Genomic DNA, 17,170 nt, shown 5'->3' with positions numbered 1-17,170 from the left:
TCTCCCATGTCTTCAAAACCTTCAATACACCTACTATGCTCATTGTAATAAAGACTTAAGCATAATCGCCATTTCATCAAATATTATAGCTATATGCTTATCCATTCCATCCATTTTTGATATTGTTGCTTTTAGTGACTCAAATATTAACTTATTAATTACTGGGCCCCCAAATAGTTTGAGTCAGAAGTCTCTTTAATGATTACTTACTGGGCAAGATAAAGAGTTTGGAAAGAATACTACATGAACGAGCACTTTGTTTTTATAAAGACAAAGATAAACATTTCTATAATTCATAAATCGCCTTAGCTTTTTTGCTTCACAGCTCTCAATAAACTGAATTTGAATTAGCATAGCTGCCATTCTGTTGATGTTCTGAAGATCAACCAATTTATTTTCTTTATAAAACTCTTTCAAACAGTCTGCTTTTAAAATACTTTTTACTATTTCTTTCCAAAGAATACTTATGGTGTAGTTGTTTTAATGCTCCATATAATTTTTTCTTTTTAGGGGTAATTGCACTTCTTGATATATTACACCGCTGCAATATTTTCAGCGGTGTGATATTCTTAAGGGAAACACCTAAAAGTAAAAGTGATGTTCTATCTAAAATCTATTTATTATATTAACCTCCGTGTAGTGGCATTACTCCGTAAGAGACTAGTAGACTGTTTTTTAATGTGAGTATTAAACAATTTATTGTAAGTACTAAAATGTTTCAGTACCTTCATATATCTTTGTTACATTTCAGCAATGGGAGATTATGAACACAGGCAAGCTCCTATTTTTAGTTTTTAGCTCCAGGTGGTCTATGACACGGAGGACACTAAACTTATAAAAAACTCTAATATCACTAGCCATAGGTTAAGCAAACTGTATTTTATAATTAATTATATTAGAGAATGTTTACAAATCTGCTGATGACAATAATACAAAATAAAAATAAAATAAAATTTTAACTACAATATTACATTTTAAAGCCTTACTCTCATTAGTTTGTACAATTAAAATCTCTTCGTTTGGTAATTATGTTTTGCACTAAAAAGTTTCATAAAATAGTAACCAATTGGAAAATTACACAGGCCGACGAAAAATTTTTTTGTGAAAACTTTTTTTACTTTAATAGCTGATTTTTATTGATTTTTATGTGCTGAATCCAAATCTGGCCTTAGTTTTTTTGTATCACCCATAGTTTTTCTGCAATTTGGGTTTTTATGTAGTATACATTTTTATGTAGTTTCTTATGTAGTATAAATACGGTATATGGTGAAATTAATGAAACACTATGTTACATCATAGTCATGAATATATTATTACAATAGGTTACTTGAAACAGTTATACATATGATATAATACAGGTTCCATTAGTCATCTGGGATTGGTTTGTATTTTCTTTCCCTCTTTTCTTTGAAACTTCTTGTGTAGCTTTTTCTACGATGAGTCGCCTGCTGAACTTCTCTGTGAAGTGACCAACAGTAGTCCCCCATCATGTTAGTGTTCCAGCGGCCCTGTCAGCGTTTTTCCATCAGTTTAATGTCCTGGTGAAAACGCTCTCCTTGCTCCTCACTTACATCGCCCAAGTTTTCCGGGAAGTAATCAAGATGACTGTTCAGGAAGTGAACTTTCAGGCTCATCAAACATCCTAACTTTTTAAAGTTCTTTAACATGTTAGCAACAATAGCAACATATTCTGGATCTTTTTTATTCCCCAAGAACTTGGTAACCACTTGCTTGAATGACACCCATGCTTCTTTCTCATTTGAGGTCATTGTCGATTCAAAGTTAAGGTCTAACATCATTTTTCTAATGTCTGGTCCGACAAAGACGCCTTCTTTCAGTTTAGCTTCTGAGAGGTGTGGAAACTTTAGGCAGAGATACATAAAACATGGCCCATCTTTAGGCAAAGCCTTCACAAACTGTTTCATGAGGCCTAACTTTATGTGAAGAGGTGGTAGGAGCACTTTTTTTGGATCTACGAGGTTTTTGCGAAGAATGTTCTTTTCACCTGGTTTTAAAGATTCCCTAGCAGGCCAGTTCTTTTTGCACCAATGTTGATCTCTAGCCCTACTGTCCCATTCACACAAGAAACATGGAAACTTGGTAAAACCACCTTGTTGACCAAGTAGCATACATGTTACTTTTAAATCACCACATATCATCCAACCATGATCACAATAGCCTATTTTATTCAGCACTATTTCTAGGTTTTCATAGCTTTCTTTCATGTGTACAGAATGACCAACAGGTATAGATGCGTACTGGTTTCCATTGTGTAATAAAACAGCCTTTAAACTTCTTTTGGATGAGTCAATGAACAGCCTCCAGTCTTCCTTTTTGTACTCAACACCAAATTCATTCATCAGACCTGGAATGTCTGTACAGTACACCAAATCACCATCTTGTTCAAAAAATTTTGAAAATTGTTGCTCTCTCTTTCTATACACATAAATGCTGGTTCCAGCACCCAACAAGTTCTTTTCTTTTAGTCTAGAGCCAAGCAATTCAGCTTTTTCTTTAGTTAAGCCTAGATCCCTAACCAAGTCATTAAGTTCAATCTGAGTAAACAATTTAGGCTCTACATTTTCTGTAATACATCGAAATTCTTCATCATCTTGTTCACCTAACTCAGATTCTACATCATAAGATGGTTCAGTTTGAATGGAATCCAAATCATCTGGAGGTTCAGGGACCGGCATATCTTGACCGTGTTTCACTGGTCGGATGGCAGACATACGGTTAGGGTAGCTTATTACCTTCTTATTTTTTGAGTTGTGACCAGTTACATCAACACTACAAAAGTAACAATCATCAGAATGATTTCTTTGCTCTCTCCATATCATAGGAACTGCAAATTTGAAGGATTTTTTCTCCTTTTTTGACCATTTTCTTAGATCTTCAACACATACATAACATACCTTATGCGGCGCCCAAGATTTATCCTGATCGCCAAGTAAAGTTCCAAAGTATGATCGATAAACCTTTTTCACAAAGTCCGTAATGTTTCTTTGGTGTTTTTTAATCACAAACTCACCACAAATATAACAAAAACTGTCAACAGAGTTTTTACAACCGCGGTTAGACATTGTGTTGAGCACGTGTACAAAAACCGTGAAAGTGAGGTTAGATTGACAGTAAACAAACATCAGCTGTTAACGTTCAAATGGAATCTACCTTTTTTGATCTTTTAGTATGTTTCAGCAGTGCTACCAACACAATTTAAGTCCATTACCTCTACTTTTTTGATTATATTTAAACTATTATAGTATATGTTAAATTCTGTAGAAATCGCTTAATTAAAAAAATGTTACTACAAAATGTGAAGAAATTGTGGGTGATACAGCTTTGTAAGCATCATATTTGGATTCAGCGACCTGAAAGACATTAGAATAGGGTATTTTTAGTGAAAAAGTTTTTTCATCGTTGGCCTGTGTTATTAATTGTTATCTTACTAATTGACTGTGGCATGTTCGTTTTATTTTAAAAACTGTAGTGGATTTCATCATTTCTAAATTAACATTTTTTATAACACTTAAGTCACTTCCAAAATCGTATAATATCTTTATCAGGATTTGGAAAGGTATGTCTAATTGTTGACGAATTGGTACATTTTACGATACAATATTTATTGTGAAAAATTATATTTTACTAATAATTATTAATCTGCAAAATACTATTTAAATGTCAGGAACATTTTTGAAAACACAGACCACTAAGGTAGGTGATCTGTAATTTAGAAACTGATTTGAGGTTAATGCTAACAATAACCTAGAGATATTAAACCACGATTAGTTTGATTTCTTTGTAATTTGCAATAATAACCATCAAATTCAACAATAATTATAGACGCATAATAACCATGCTAATCAATTACTGACAATTGGTAATTGAAAATTATAATTTTTAGTTTTGTTCTAAACCTAAACTGCAGAGTATAGCGACATCAAAAGAGTTGTATCGGTACTACAAATGACATTTAGTTTAGTTTGACTTTGAGCTACCTGCGTGAAACGTCTAGTTATTAGTGGTCTGTGGTAACAGTAATAGTATATAGACACTACGGCAATACTGTATGGCCATCGTGTAACATGTAACACGTAACATAAAAGGTAACAGAAACAACGAGTTTACATACATATTTTATTAAAGCAAACAATAGTAAATTAATACATATTATATCAACTGTTTACTGATGCAAGAAGTATTATTATATCTATATTATAAATTAGTTTTACTTTTTATCCATGAACGAAAGAATGCGACTTCCGTGAAGAATGTGAATTTTCTCTTTTTATTACCACCACCGCCGGATACCAATCCCAACAGTACACCGTTATGTTCTAAAGGACCTCCTGAATCGCCCTAAAATGTTTTGCGATTATCAAATGTTAGGAAAAAATTTAATTTACAAGAAAGTTAATTTCATTAAAAAAGCTGAGCAAAACACAGACTTATATGAAACTGTGAATTATAATTTTAAAAAGTGCAAAGTTAGTAGACAAAGGAAGAAAAAAAGGGTTCAGTAGGCGGTATTGTAGACTAGCTACTAAGTTTTTATTTTTAAATTTTAAATAATATCTTTAAAGTTGAATAAAGTAATTGTATTATTTATTATCGCTCGGTATGGTATATTTGCGCACTATCAAAATAATATTTAGGTGTCGTGAAATACTGAGAAGCGTGCAGTAGTAACCTTGCGGTATACAGTCATATACGGTAACTGACTCAGTAATGGACACTCTTAAGCAAATTTTAAGTTTAATAATGTTTTACTGAGGCACAGCTTCATAAAATATATTTGACACTAATGAATTTAAAAGCTTATTTTATGTACTTTCTCGATATTATGAGGATTTTTAAAAAAAGGTAGCACATGAGCTAGTAATGGTCACAAAACATGGGTAATGGACATATTATGGACTTAGTAATGGACACCATTATATTTTGCCATTTCAGGCACACTAAAATGACCCCTATTGTTCTTTACTTCAGGTTCTTTTATATTACAAACAATGTCTTCAATAAAGTAATATAATACGTCTTCTTTAACTGGCCATTTCCAGGAATTTATGCCAGCACTAACCATAGTTCGGATATCTGCCCTGAATTCGTTATGTTTCAGCACTATTCCTACAAGCAATCAATAAAAACAGGTGAGTCATAAGGTATTTTACAGTTATTTTTCATTTACCTGGATAATGTTTATTCATGTACTTGACAATAACATGTTGATTTGTCTTTAGTATGATGTTTTCTTTTTCACTAAGATCAAGATCTTCGTCGAGATAAGTAACGTCCATATCAGAATTAGAGCTGCTTGCTTCATTGACTATATTTGTTTTTTATTGTTTTTTTGTTATTTTCGGACCATTCTACTTTACTTCATTCTTGTAAAATTCTAGATATTTCCCACTTAAAACTACTGTAGGAAATATTTTTCTTTTTGTTTTGGTGTTTAAGTTCCATCAGGCGTTTGAGGAAATACTAAACGTTTTTTAAACGAAGTTGGAATTTTAAACCTTTCTGATTCTTTTTCTTCATAGTAGCGAATGTTTTTTTGGAGAGGTGTTTCCCATTGACGTCTCGATGATCCAGCGACTGGTGATGTAATGAAGTCTGACAAAGTTTAGTTTGGGAATATGACTCACAACTCGACGATGTGCAGTGATTCTTGTTTACTAGTGTTACCATGGAAACGGCCAGTTTGCTGTTTGCCAGTGTCGTAGTTGTGTATCGCAGAGAGTGTTTGACTTGTTGATTTGATCGTGTTGGATATTTTATTATTATATTTTAGATTAGGGCTTAGTATATTAGTAGTAGTATTTAGTTAATTATTAAGTCATTTAGTTTATTTATGGTGTGTTAAGTTTAGTTATTATTAATAGTTATTTAACAATAACAATAACAAATATCAATAACAACAAATCAAAGTTTTCAAGTAAAAACACTGATAAAAAAAATACATTTTTAACAAAAACGGTAGATACAATTCCTTTACAATTTTACTTACTGAGAAAACAAGATTTACTTTTCAAATATTTTACCTCTTTTTATTTATTAAAAGGTATTTATCAAAACTAAAGAACAAAGAAATGGGATTTCCAGGGTCAAAGGAATCATTAAGGAAAACCATAATTGGATTAGGCTTTAGGTAACACAGTAAAATAATTATTCAGCTGAACAAATAAAACTGTATAATGGATAATGTATTTTAATTTTTAGTTTTAGTTAAACTTATGATGAATACGAATTATTATAAATATGAATAGTGTCTTTTCAAAAGTACTAAATATTTGGATAATTTATTTCGATTCCGGTTTCCGAAAAACTGTAAACAAAAAATGAATCTCTCCAAGGTTACATACGATTCTACATAATTTTTGTTTTTAACAAATGAATTGTTCTCACTTCTGTATGTTGTGATACATTTGAAATTTAAACCATCATTCTTCTTCTTCTTCAGTGCCTTATCCGGTCCGGATGTTGGCGATCATCAAGGCTATCATGGTTTTGTTGACTGCTCTGCGAAACAGCTCCGCTGAGGTCATCCCAAACCATTGTCGGAGATTTTTCAACCACGAGATACGACGGCGTCCCGGTCCTCTTCTGCCAAATACTTTACCCTGCATAACAAGTTGAAGAATTCGATATTTTTCTTCGTTCCGCATCACGTGGCCGAGGTAAACCATCATACTTCTGAAAATATATTCTTCAAATTATCTCGAACAAATTACAGGTGGAGAAAAACCGAAGGCAATAGGAGTGTCCTTATGGAAAAATATGAAATTGTATGAAAAAATAAAACGAATAGAATATTTAAAGAAGCTAATTCAATTTCGATCTGAGGGTAGAACTATAGTTTACACCGACAAAACATATATACACAGCAGCCATACTCCACCATACCACTGGGCAGATCAAAGCGGAAAAACTTTAAAGAAACCAATTTCTAAGGGAAAAAGGCTGATTGTTGTTCAAGCTGGAGGAGAGAGTGGATTTGTACCTAACGCTCTGTTAATTTTTAAATCAGGTACATGTTACAGATGAGATTTAATTTAGACAATTAAAAAGTTAATTTTAATAACAATAATGTAAGCCATAATTACTTTTATAATAAATCACATTCTATTGGGCCGTCTATGAAACTAATATCGAGGCAAAGGTTTTTCGGCAAAAAGTTTTTGATAACGCAACATTTACTAAAAATACAAATATACAATGAATATTTTAATCGCCGAAAATTCCTCTAAAATAATTTCATGATAGTTTTGCTTTCAGGATCGAAGAGTGGCGACAATTATGACGATATGAACCACCTTAATTTTATGAAGTGGGTCAGAAGTCAGCTTATACCTAACATACCAAAAAATTCGGTCCTGGTAGTTGATAACGCATCCTACCATAATGTACTAATCGAAAAAAACGTGACGTGAAAGATGTAGGCGTAGGGATATTATGGTAAAGTGGTTACAAGAAAAAAGTATTCCCTTTCAAGAAAAACTAACCAAACCGGAATCATATAAAATTATTCAAGCCAATTAACCACGTTTTCCACCAGTTTATGTATTAAAATATGAGCTTGGACAACATGGACATCAAGTACTTCGCTTGCCTCCCTATCATCCGGAGTTAAACCCTATCGAAAAAATATGGGCTTTGGTAAAAGGTAGAGTGGCCACTCATAATACAACATTTAACATAAATGATGTTGAAAATATAACAAGAATAAAATTTTCAGAAGTGTTAATAGAAGAGTGGGCTAACATATGTAAACACGTACAAAAATATGAAAACACTCAAATCGCAAAAGAACATTTATTAGACTCTACGCTGGACCACTTATAATTTTTTATTAATACTGGTTCATCCGAAGAAAGCTTTTCTGATAATGAAGATAGTGATTAAAATTCCGAAATAGACGTGTTTTTGTGTGATATTCCTTTGTCATATAACAAAACATATAAGTCTTTACAATCATTACTGTTTAGAAAATAAATACATTATTTAATTAAAATAAATTACTTATTTTTTTGTGTTATTGAAACCCTTCCTTCCTGGCAATGTTAATAAATTGTAAGGATTGACGAATTTTTTATTTATTAAAGTACTCCTAATGGTTTACTCATTATTTTATCGAATGCCTGACTATAAACTTAATAATTATTAAAAACTATAAAAATAAAAATTGACAAATCCATTCTCACTTTAATTGAATATACTTATAAAAATTTATTTTAAAGCTACCGGTTTCCGTCCGCCACTGGTAGAAACGGTCCGCCCGTCTGCGCGAAACACTACGTCACATTCCCAAACTAAAGTTTGTCGGACTATACCTATATTTTTGGGGTGTATTTCTTTCCGTTGAGTATTTTCATTTTCATACTCCATTTTAATTTCGGCCCAGACACTATAAAGGTTTGAATAAGATATGTCTCCAGACCAGGTTTCTCTTTTTGAATATGTTTGTATAAATTATGAAAGGTAATTTTTTTCAATTTTATTTTCTAATACATTTAAGGCATTTTTAGGTGTTTCTTTATCAGAAATCTGTGCAGCAACTATTCTGTTTGGTATGAATTTTGTGTAATCAACATTATTTTTATTAAAGGGATAAAACCCACTTCTTCTTAATCCATTTTTAATTGTTTCCTCAGAAGCATATTTACTAAAAACAGATTCTAAAATAGTACCAAAAGTAGAACGTGTCACATCTTTTGGAAAGTTTTGAATTTTCAAGTTTCTCACTTCTAACCAGCTTTAAAAGGTTTAAAAACAGATACGTCAGCTGGTTGCATAATATGGGTAGTGTTGGGAAAAGTGATACCAAGATAATTCCATTATCATCACATAGCTGGCTAACATGTTTTGATAAATGTGATCGATGGCCATCGACGAATAAAATCACTGGTCTTTGGATAGTGTTGGAATTTAAATATGGCAGGAAATGGTTCGAAATGTATTTATAAAATACTTGGGATGTCATCCACCCTGAATCAGATCTACCAAGATCCCAATTTTCTGGCACTGATTTAGGCTATAGCTTCTGGGATTCTCTTGTAAGGAAAGATCAACATTGGAGGAACATACTTTCCATCTACTGAAAAAGTGGCCATTACGGTTATCTGCTCTTTTTCTGATGATACCCTAATATAAAAATCTTTGTAGCCTACAGGGCCTAGAACTTTTTCACTCTTCGGACATAGGCAAAATCTTGCCTCATCTGCATTGAATACCCGAGTTGGATCTAATAATATTTCATCATATCTATCTTCCTCTAAAAAAAGTTGAATTTCATCTCAATTCGGCCTTGTGTTACTGCTGCCCGAGCTTTGCTGACACCTTCAGCATATCTCTTTAATTTTAGGGTGAAGTTTTAAAAATCCTTGAAAGCAAGAACGCCCAGGAGTTTTATGTAATAAATATTTAGTTTCTCGGCCAGTTTCCTCAAGAAATGTTTTCACTGATAACATAAGGTTTTGTCTATGAATAGGTAAACCCTTGCGAGCCATTGCTATTACCCAGTTTTCAAAAACATTTTCTTCTGCTTCAGAAAGCTCTATTGCTGGACCCATTTTCCAAGGAGTAGTAGCAGGAGAGTATAATTTACGGATCAGTGTGGTTTGAGGAACATTAAACTGACGTGCTACAGCTTTTCTACTAATTATATTTTGTGTTACAGCTTCAATAGCTTTTTTCAAGTCGTCTTCGCTGTATGAAAAAAACTGGCGAGTGCAAATTTATTTAGTTTTCGGCATCTGCTGAAAATTATTGCACAAATTATTAAACTGTGAAAAATAGTAGCTGGTAAGTAGTAAATTTTAGGTGTGTCCATTACTAAAAACTGACCGTTTATAAATGGACACCCCCGGTGTCCAAAACTAGCCCTCTCGGTTTATTGTATATTAGTAATGGTCACCTCCCTAAATTTCAAACTAGATAATTAAAAATATCTAATTAGACGAAAATTACAGTTAATATCATCAATAACAATTAAAACTAATCCTGTTCCATTTGCAAAAAAATATTAAAACTTAAATTAAACAAGTAAATTGTAAAAAACGGAACCTTAAATAAACACTTTACATCAGCTGACTTACACAAACTTCATTTGATTTTTAATCTGACTTTTGACATATGAGTGAAGTTGGCTATTTAATCATTGAAAATATGATGGCCAATACTGCAGAGAACATTTAGCTAGCCCGATGTGGGGGTTACATCAGACATTTTCCTTATTTTCTGATAATTTATCAAATTAGTGTCTATTACTGGTACAGTGTCCATTACTGGGTCAGTTACCTTACATAATATTTATACATATACACTTATTATAAAACTAAAATGACTTTTCACAAACGTCATTTTATTTTTTTGCGTTCTATATAGGCTTTGTATCGATCAGAACTAGTTATTGGTACTAAATTTTTGGATTTTTTGCACAATTATTAATTGTTTTGTTTGTTTTTGTTTAATTCAAAGAGTTAATGTCAGTTTTTATTTGTGAAATCTTATAATTTCTGTAAGTGTTTTTAAATCTATTTGTACGTCATGTGTTTGTAATGTTAAAATTGTTTTACAGTGTACTCCTGAGAAAGCTATTAAATAAATAGCGAAATGTTGAGTTCTTAAAAAAAACAAAGATTTTTATTGGACACCACTATCTGATAATTCCTACATATTATATATATACAGGGTGTCCCATAATTAATTGGACATTAGCTAATGGGTGATAGCTGACATCAAAATAAAGCGTTTGAGCTCAAATTGCTTAGGCAAAATATTGCTAGTTTTCGTTCTACAGGGTGATTCATTAATATTTTTTTATATTATTTTTAGGGATATATTGAAAACTATTCAACCCATTTAAGTAAAATTTGGTATCTTGCTAATATTTAGTATGCTTAATATAAAAATGATATTAGTTTTACTGATGACACTAGGTGGCGCCACCTACTATAACATTGGTTCATTAATGGGGCCATAATTTTTTTTCCCGCTCTGTATAAACATTCTAGGAAAAAAACATGAAATAACATTCAATTCTACACAAAAAAGGTATTCTTGTTTCAAATCAAAAAAGTACACCGTTTTCGAAATAAACGTATTTTTTAGAGACGTGCATAAAATAAAAAAATTTTACAAAAACTTATGTAAATTCAAACATTATTCAAAGAGTCTTAAATAAAAGTGAATATTAAATGTATTAGTAGTAGATAATTTTTGCAAACAAAATGCATATGATTGAAACAATTATTTTTATTAAACCTTTGACTCAGTAACAAATTTTAAAAAAATCAGAAATTAAATTAAACAATGAAGTGAATATAAAACAATTAACAAAGTGAATAATTCAAAACGAAACGAAAAAAAAATTAGAATAAGTGTTCAAAATGTGCACCATTAGATAAACTACATAATCTAAATCTTTTGTGTCAGTTTTGTCTTATTTTAAATAATGAGTTTCTTTGGGCCCTAATTACGTTAACTCCCTCTACAATATTTTGCCATAACTCTTGACGGTTATTTATTTTTTTTTATAAACAAGTGACTTTAAGTAGCCCCACAAGTGAAAGTCTAGGGGATTTAGTTCGGGACTGCGTGCTGGCCATGGGTATACACTACCTCTACCAATCCACCTTTGAGGATAAATTTCATCTAGATAATTTCTAACTTCTAGGCTATAATGTGGTGGTGCACCATCATGCATGTACCAAGAGTTCCGTCTCAAATTTAGAGGTATGTCTTCTAAAAGAGTTGGTAAATCTTTTCTCAAAAAATTTAGATACGTTACTCCGTCAAGCTTAGTTGGTAATTCGAATGGTCCTACAATACAATCCCCAAATATGCCACACCAGATATTTATGGAAAACTCGTGTTGAAAATGATGTTCTTGAAATGCATGAGGATTTTCTGTCGCGTAGGTATGGCTATTGTGCCAGTTAAATACACCCCTTCTAGTAAATGTGGCTTCATCGGTAAATAAAATTTTATTATAAAACATTGGATCGTCTAAATGCCGCCCCATCATAAACTGACTAAGTCGGAGCCTTGCTGGAAAATCCTGTGGTAAAAGATTCTGTACTGGAGTAAAACGATACGGATACAGATTTTCTGTCCGTATTATTCTTGACACCGTAGATTTGCTTATACCAGTGGCGGCAGAAACAAGCCTTGTACTGGTTTCTGGATCTTCTGCAACACGCACAACAATTTCATCCTCCATATCCGCATCAATTACTCTCGGTCTTCCAGCATTCCTGTTTTTGGGATGAAATGACCCTGTTTCGCCTAATCTGTCGAACAATGATCTAATAGTTTTATGGTTTGGTTGCCTTCTATTGGGATAAAGTTCGAAATAGAGTTCAGCTGCTTTACGAGAACAGAAATTTTCCTGGGCACACAAACAGATCATATTGCGCATTTCTACATTAGAAAATTAACTATGACGTGGCATTTCTCCTTTATCTTAAGTGGTTTATAAAAAACTTAATAGCACTTTGACAAATAATGACTCGCACTGCACTTTGACAACTGTTGTGAATTTATTAAAAGGTTCAATATTTATAACACTTACGGATTTAATTTATTTCTTTATTTATATTAACTTATCTGACAATAATTTATTATATCCGTACGTAACAAATTCGCGAGCGCGGATCTTGAGAATTAACTGTCCCTTCCAAATAAAATGTCCTTTATATATGCCATTGCCTTTACGCTAGAATCATCGAACAGCCTTCTCGATTAGCGGCGAAATTATAACGGTAAGGCAAACGGGTATTTTTACATCGGCTCGACCGTTTCTGGAAGGTCCCTTCAGGTAAATTTCTGCCGGCTAATAGAATACTCTCGTAAAATCTAAAACAGAACAGCATTAGTCATAATATGTACGGTTATTTTAGGCCAGGATAATTATCGTAACATTGCCCCCCTCTTAAAAGATGGTTCCTCCTGGAACCTTGTCGGGACTGGAACCGGAACTGTATGCTGGTATCGGCAACTGGACCCTCTTTTACAACTTCCAGTTGTATAAAAATGACAAGGGACGGTTTTCTCTCCGCACCAGTAACTATGCGGATTGCAACAGACTAACACCTGGACTTCGGTGTCTTTAAAGATCTCCTCCACCATATTTCGGATAACCCTCCAATCTAATTGGCGGCACTTCAACTTTGGCATGGCTAACTTTTGCACGTCGGACTCTAGTACGTGCTCTCTCAATTGAAGTAAGGCTTCCCACACATCTCGGTAGGTAGGTTGGTCACGGGCAGTGTCTTTTGTTACCAGGTAGAAAAGGTAACGTGATGCATCTTGGAGTTTCAAGGTTTTACCGGGAGCTGGCACCTGGCATTGAAGTTCTGCAACTCGACCAAACTTCTTTCGAAAGACGGATGCCAACCCTGGTGCGTCTTTGATACTGGCCGGGATGGTAAGGGCCAGCGAGTAGTCATCGGGGAGCGCGAGTAGATCTTGCTTTTCTTCAGTGGTAACACCATGTCTTGCTTTACCGGTACCTCCATAGGCACCCATGAATTCCTCAAACGTGAGGTCAGACACGTCTTGGACTTGGTTTACTTCCACTTCTTCATCTACGTCGTGGTCACCTTCGAAAGACGCCAGCCGGTTATGGTGTACTATCATCGGCTTTCCCCTCGGAATCTTGCTTATTCGGTAGATGACATCGTTGATCTTCTCCATGATGAGGTATGGACCTTCCCAAAGCTGCTGCAATTTGGGAGAACAACCTTTTCGCTTCTTGGGATTATACAGCCATACTTTGTCGTTCTTCTTAAAGCAACCCTTTTCGGCTTGTGTATCGTACCGTTTCTTCATTCGGTCGCTAGCGATCTGAAGGTGGGAACGGACCAACTCATGTACATCGTCCATTCTTCTTCGTAATTCGATCACATAATCTTCACCTGCTACATCTTCTCCAGGTCGACACCCAAATTCTAGATCACAAGGTAGTCGCATTTCGCGTCCGAATAGGACTCTGGCTGGTGTCTGGCCCGTTGATTCGTTAACAGCAGATCTGTAGGCCATTGTGAAGAACGGAAGGTATTGGTCCCAGTCTCGCTGATGATCGGACACCATCTTTGTCAAATACTTGCCAACTGTCCTATTCATTCGTTCTACCATACCATCCGATTGCGGATGATACGCGGTAGTTCTTGTTTTCTTCATGCCTAGTCTATCACATATTCCTTGGAATAGATCACTTTCAAAGTTCCTGCCTTGGTCACTATGGATCTCCAAAGGCACTCCAAATCGGCTGATATATTCTTGGATCAACTTATCTGCAAGGGTGGCGGCCTTCTGGTCTGGAAGTGCGTAAATCTCGACCCACTTAGTGAAGTAATCCATTACTACCAACATGTACTTGCCCCCATTTTCAGTTTCTGGAAATGGCCCTGCAATGTCCAAAGCTATTCTTTCAAACGGGCTTCCAACATTATATTGTCTCATAGGAGCTCTTCTTTTCCGGTGAGGCCCGTTACTCGTAGCACAAATAGTACATTTCTTACACCAGTCTTTTACGTCGTCGGAACTGTTCATCCAATAAAACCGTTCCCGAATTCGCTGAAGGGTTTTCCTTACACCAAAATGCCCTCCCGATAGACTGTCGTGTAACTGACGAAGTACTTCGGCTATTCTACTCTTTGGGATCACCAACTGTCTTCTTTTCTCTGAACCGTCATCATTTTCCAGGACTCGTTTGAGCAAGCCATCTTCGATGATAAATGAGTCCCACTGGGCCCAATACGTCTTAACTACTGAGCATAGGTTTGATATTTCCTGCCAAGGTGGTCGACGGTTTTCCTCTTTCCATTTTCGGATTTTCTGTATAACTGGATCTCTCTCTTGTTCTGCCCTTATCTTAGTAGGCGTGTCGTCGTTGACAATCGTCGTTCTTAGCACTGCTGCTTCCTTGGATTCCGTTTTGTTGCAGTGGGAACACTCTGCTGGGCATGGCCTTCTGGAAAGAGAATCAGCGTTTCTGTGGCTAACTCCGGCCCGGTGCTCAATCTTAAAATCGTATTCTTGGAGTCGTTCGATCCACCTGGCTATCTGACCCTCTGGATTCTTAAACTGCATCAACCACTTAAGGGCGGCATGGTCGGTTCGGATTAGAAACTTTCTGCCATAGAGGTATTGATAGAAGTGCTCTACTGATTTAACTACTGCTAGAAGTTCTCTTCTCGTGACGCAATAATTCCGCTCAGGTTTTGAAAGAACTTTACTAAAATATCCGAGGACTCGTTCCTGTCCTCCTTGAATCTGAGACAGCACTCCTCCAATTCCCACATTACTTGCATCCGTATCTAAGATGAACTCTCCTTCTGGCAGTGGATACCCTAAAATTGGTGCTGTTATTAGATGTTTTTTTAAGGTCTCAAAGGCATTTTGGCAGTCTGTATCCCAGCGGTATTCTCTTGCTTCCTCTGTAAGTCGCGTTAATGGCTTAGCGATATCTGCAAACTTCTTAATAAACCTCCGGTAGTAAGTACATAGTCCAAGAAAACTTCTCACTTGATGTTTGTCAGTTGGTTTTGGCCATTCCTTAATGGAATCGATTTTTCCCTTATCCACGGCCACTCCTTCTTTACTGACTATATGACCCAGATAATTGACTTTACCTTGAAATAGCTGGCACTTCTTGGGGTTTAGCATCAATTGGGCAGCTTTAAGTCGATTAAAAACGTTTTCTAAATTCCTCAAATGATCTTCGAATGTCTCCCCCAAGACGATTATGTCATCTAAATAAACCAGGCATGTTTTCCAAGATAACCCTCTCAACACATTTTCCATAAGCCTCTCAAATGTCGCAGGAGCATTACAAAGTCCAAATGGCATAACGTTGAATTGCCACAATCCAGATCCTGTGGTGAAGGCTGTCTTTTCTTTATCGACTGGGTCCATTTCTACCTGCCAGTATCCAGACTTCAAATCTAAAGTAGAAAACAATTTACTTCCAGCCAATGTGTCCAATGTGTCATCGATCCGAGGCAGAGGATAACTATCTTTCTTGGTAACGTTGTTCAGCAAACGGTAATCCACACAGAACCTCGTCGTTCCGTCTTTCTTCTTAACCAGGACCACCGGAGAGACCCATGGGCTCGTAGAAGGTTCTATCACCCCGTCTTTCTTCATTTCCTGAACAATCGTTTCAGCTTCCTCTCTCTTCGCCTGTGGTAATCGTCGAGCTGTTTGACGAATTGGCTTAGCATTACCAGTATCAATTTTATGCTTAACAACGGTAGTTCTTCCCGTCTTTCCTCCTTTCGGTACGAAAATATCACGATACTGCCGCAGAAATTCCCTTAATTTCCTTTTCTCCATCTGATTTAGAGACTGTCCTGCAACTGCAACCATTTGGTCGAATTTGTCGTTGGAATTATCAGATGTTGTCGCCTGACGGATTATGGATGTCACAGGTACACAAGTTCCTACTTTTGTCTCTTTTTTTATGGTCACTGGGTAGTCGTTGACATTGATAAGTCTCACAGGAATTTCTTTAGCCGAAGTCACCAATTCCTTTCCAATTATGATTCCACGGCCAACCTCATCGTCGTGGTTCCAAGGCTCCATCATAACAGGTCTCCCTTCGTCCACAATTCCCTGTAGCCGCGCTACTATGATCGTTTCGCTTCTCGCAGGCACGACTGTATCTTCTGTAATGGCTGCTTGCACAGTGTTGTCATTATGTGGATGGAGAAATACCTCCTCGTTGCCAACTTTGATTACCTTATTCTTAAAATTCAATTGGAATCCATGCATATTCATTACGTCCATTCCTAATATAACATCCTCTTCGATGTCAGCAACTATAACAGTATGGACGAACTTTTCTGCTCCAATTCCCAATTGTACCTGGATTTCTCCATGAATGTTGGCATTTTCACCTGTAGCGGTCCGAAGTCGCAACCTCGTTGGTAACAGTTTCTTACGGCTGTTTATAACTGTTGGACGTATAATGGTTCTGGTCGCTCCGGTATCCACCAACAACGTATGTCTTTTACCATTTATTTCTCCATCTACATATACACTATCTTCACGACATTTCAAAGAAGCTATTAGTATGAGAGGGTCTTTGGAAAAGTTTTGGGTCGAAGCTGCCCCCCTAAGGCTGACCCGTTCTAGTTTTCCTGATGGTGAGTTTCTTGATTTGCGT

At 35.4% G+C, this 17,170-nt stretch overlaps 1 protein-coding gene across 1 annotated transcript in view; it reads right to left on the bottom strand.

Moving 5' to 3' along the window:
- Nucleotides 1-4,123: 4,123 nt before the first annotated feature.
- LOC140438956 (trypsin-7-like) overlaps nt 4,124-17,170 on the bottom strand; it is a 71,873-nt gene continuing 58,826 nt past the window's right edge. The window contains exon 6 of the mRNA XM_072528594.1: nt 4,124-4,359. Within this exon, the coding sequence (XP_072384695.1) occupies nt 4,216-4,359 (144 nt within the window). The 3' untranslated portion in view covers nt 4,124-4,215. The remainder of the gene's footprint in view (nt 4,360-17,170) is intronic.

This window comes from Diabrotica undecimpunctata, chromosome 1 (assembly GCF_040954645.1).
Source record: "Diabrotica undecimpunctata isolate CICGRU chromosome 1, icDiaUnde3, whole genome shotgun sequence".
Taxonomy (NCBI): Eukaryota; Metazoa; Arthropoda; class Insecta; order Coleoptera; family Chrysomelidae; genus Diabrotica; species Diabrotica undecimpunctata.
The sequence above is the reverse complement of the archived record's forward strand: the minus strand, read 5'-3'. Positions and strand labels throughout refer to the sequence as shown.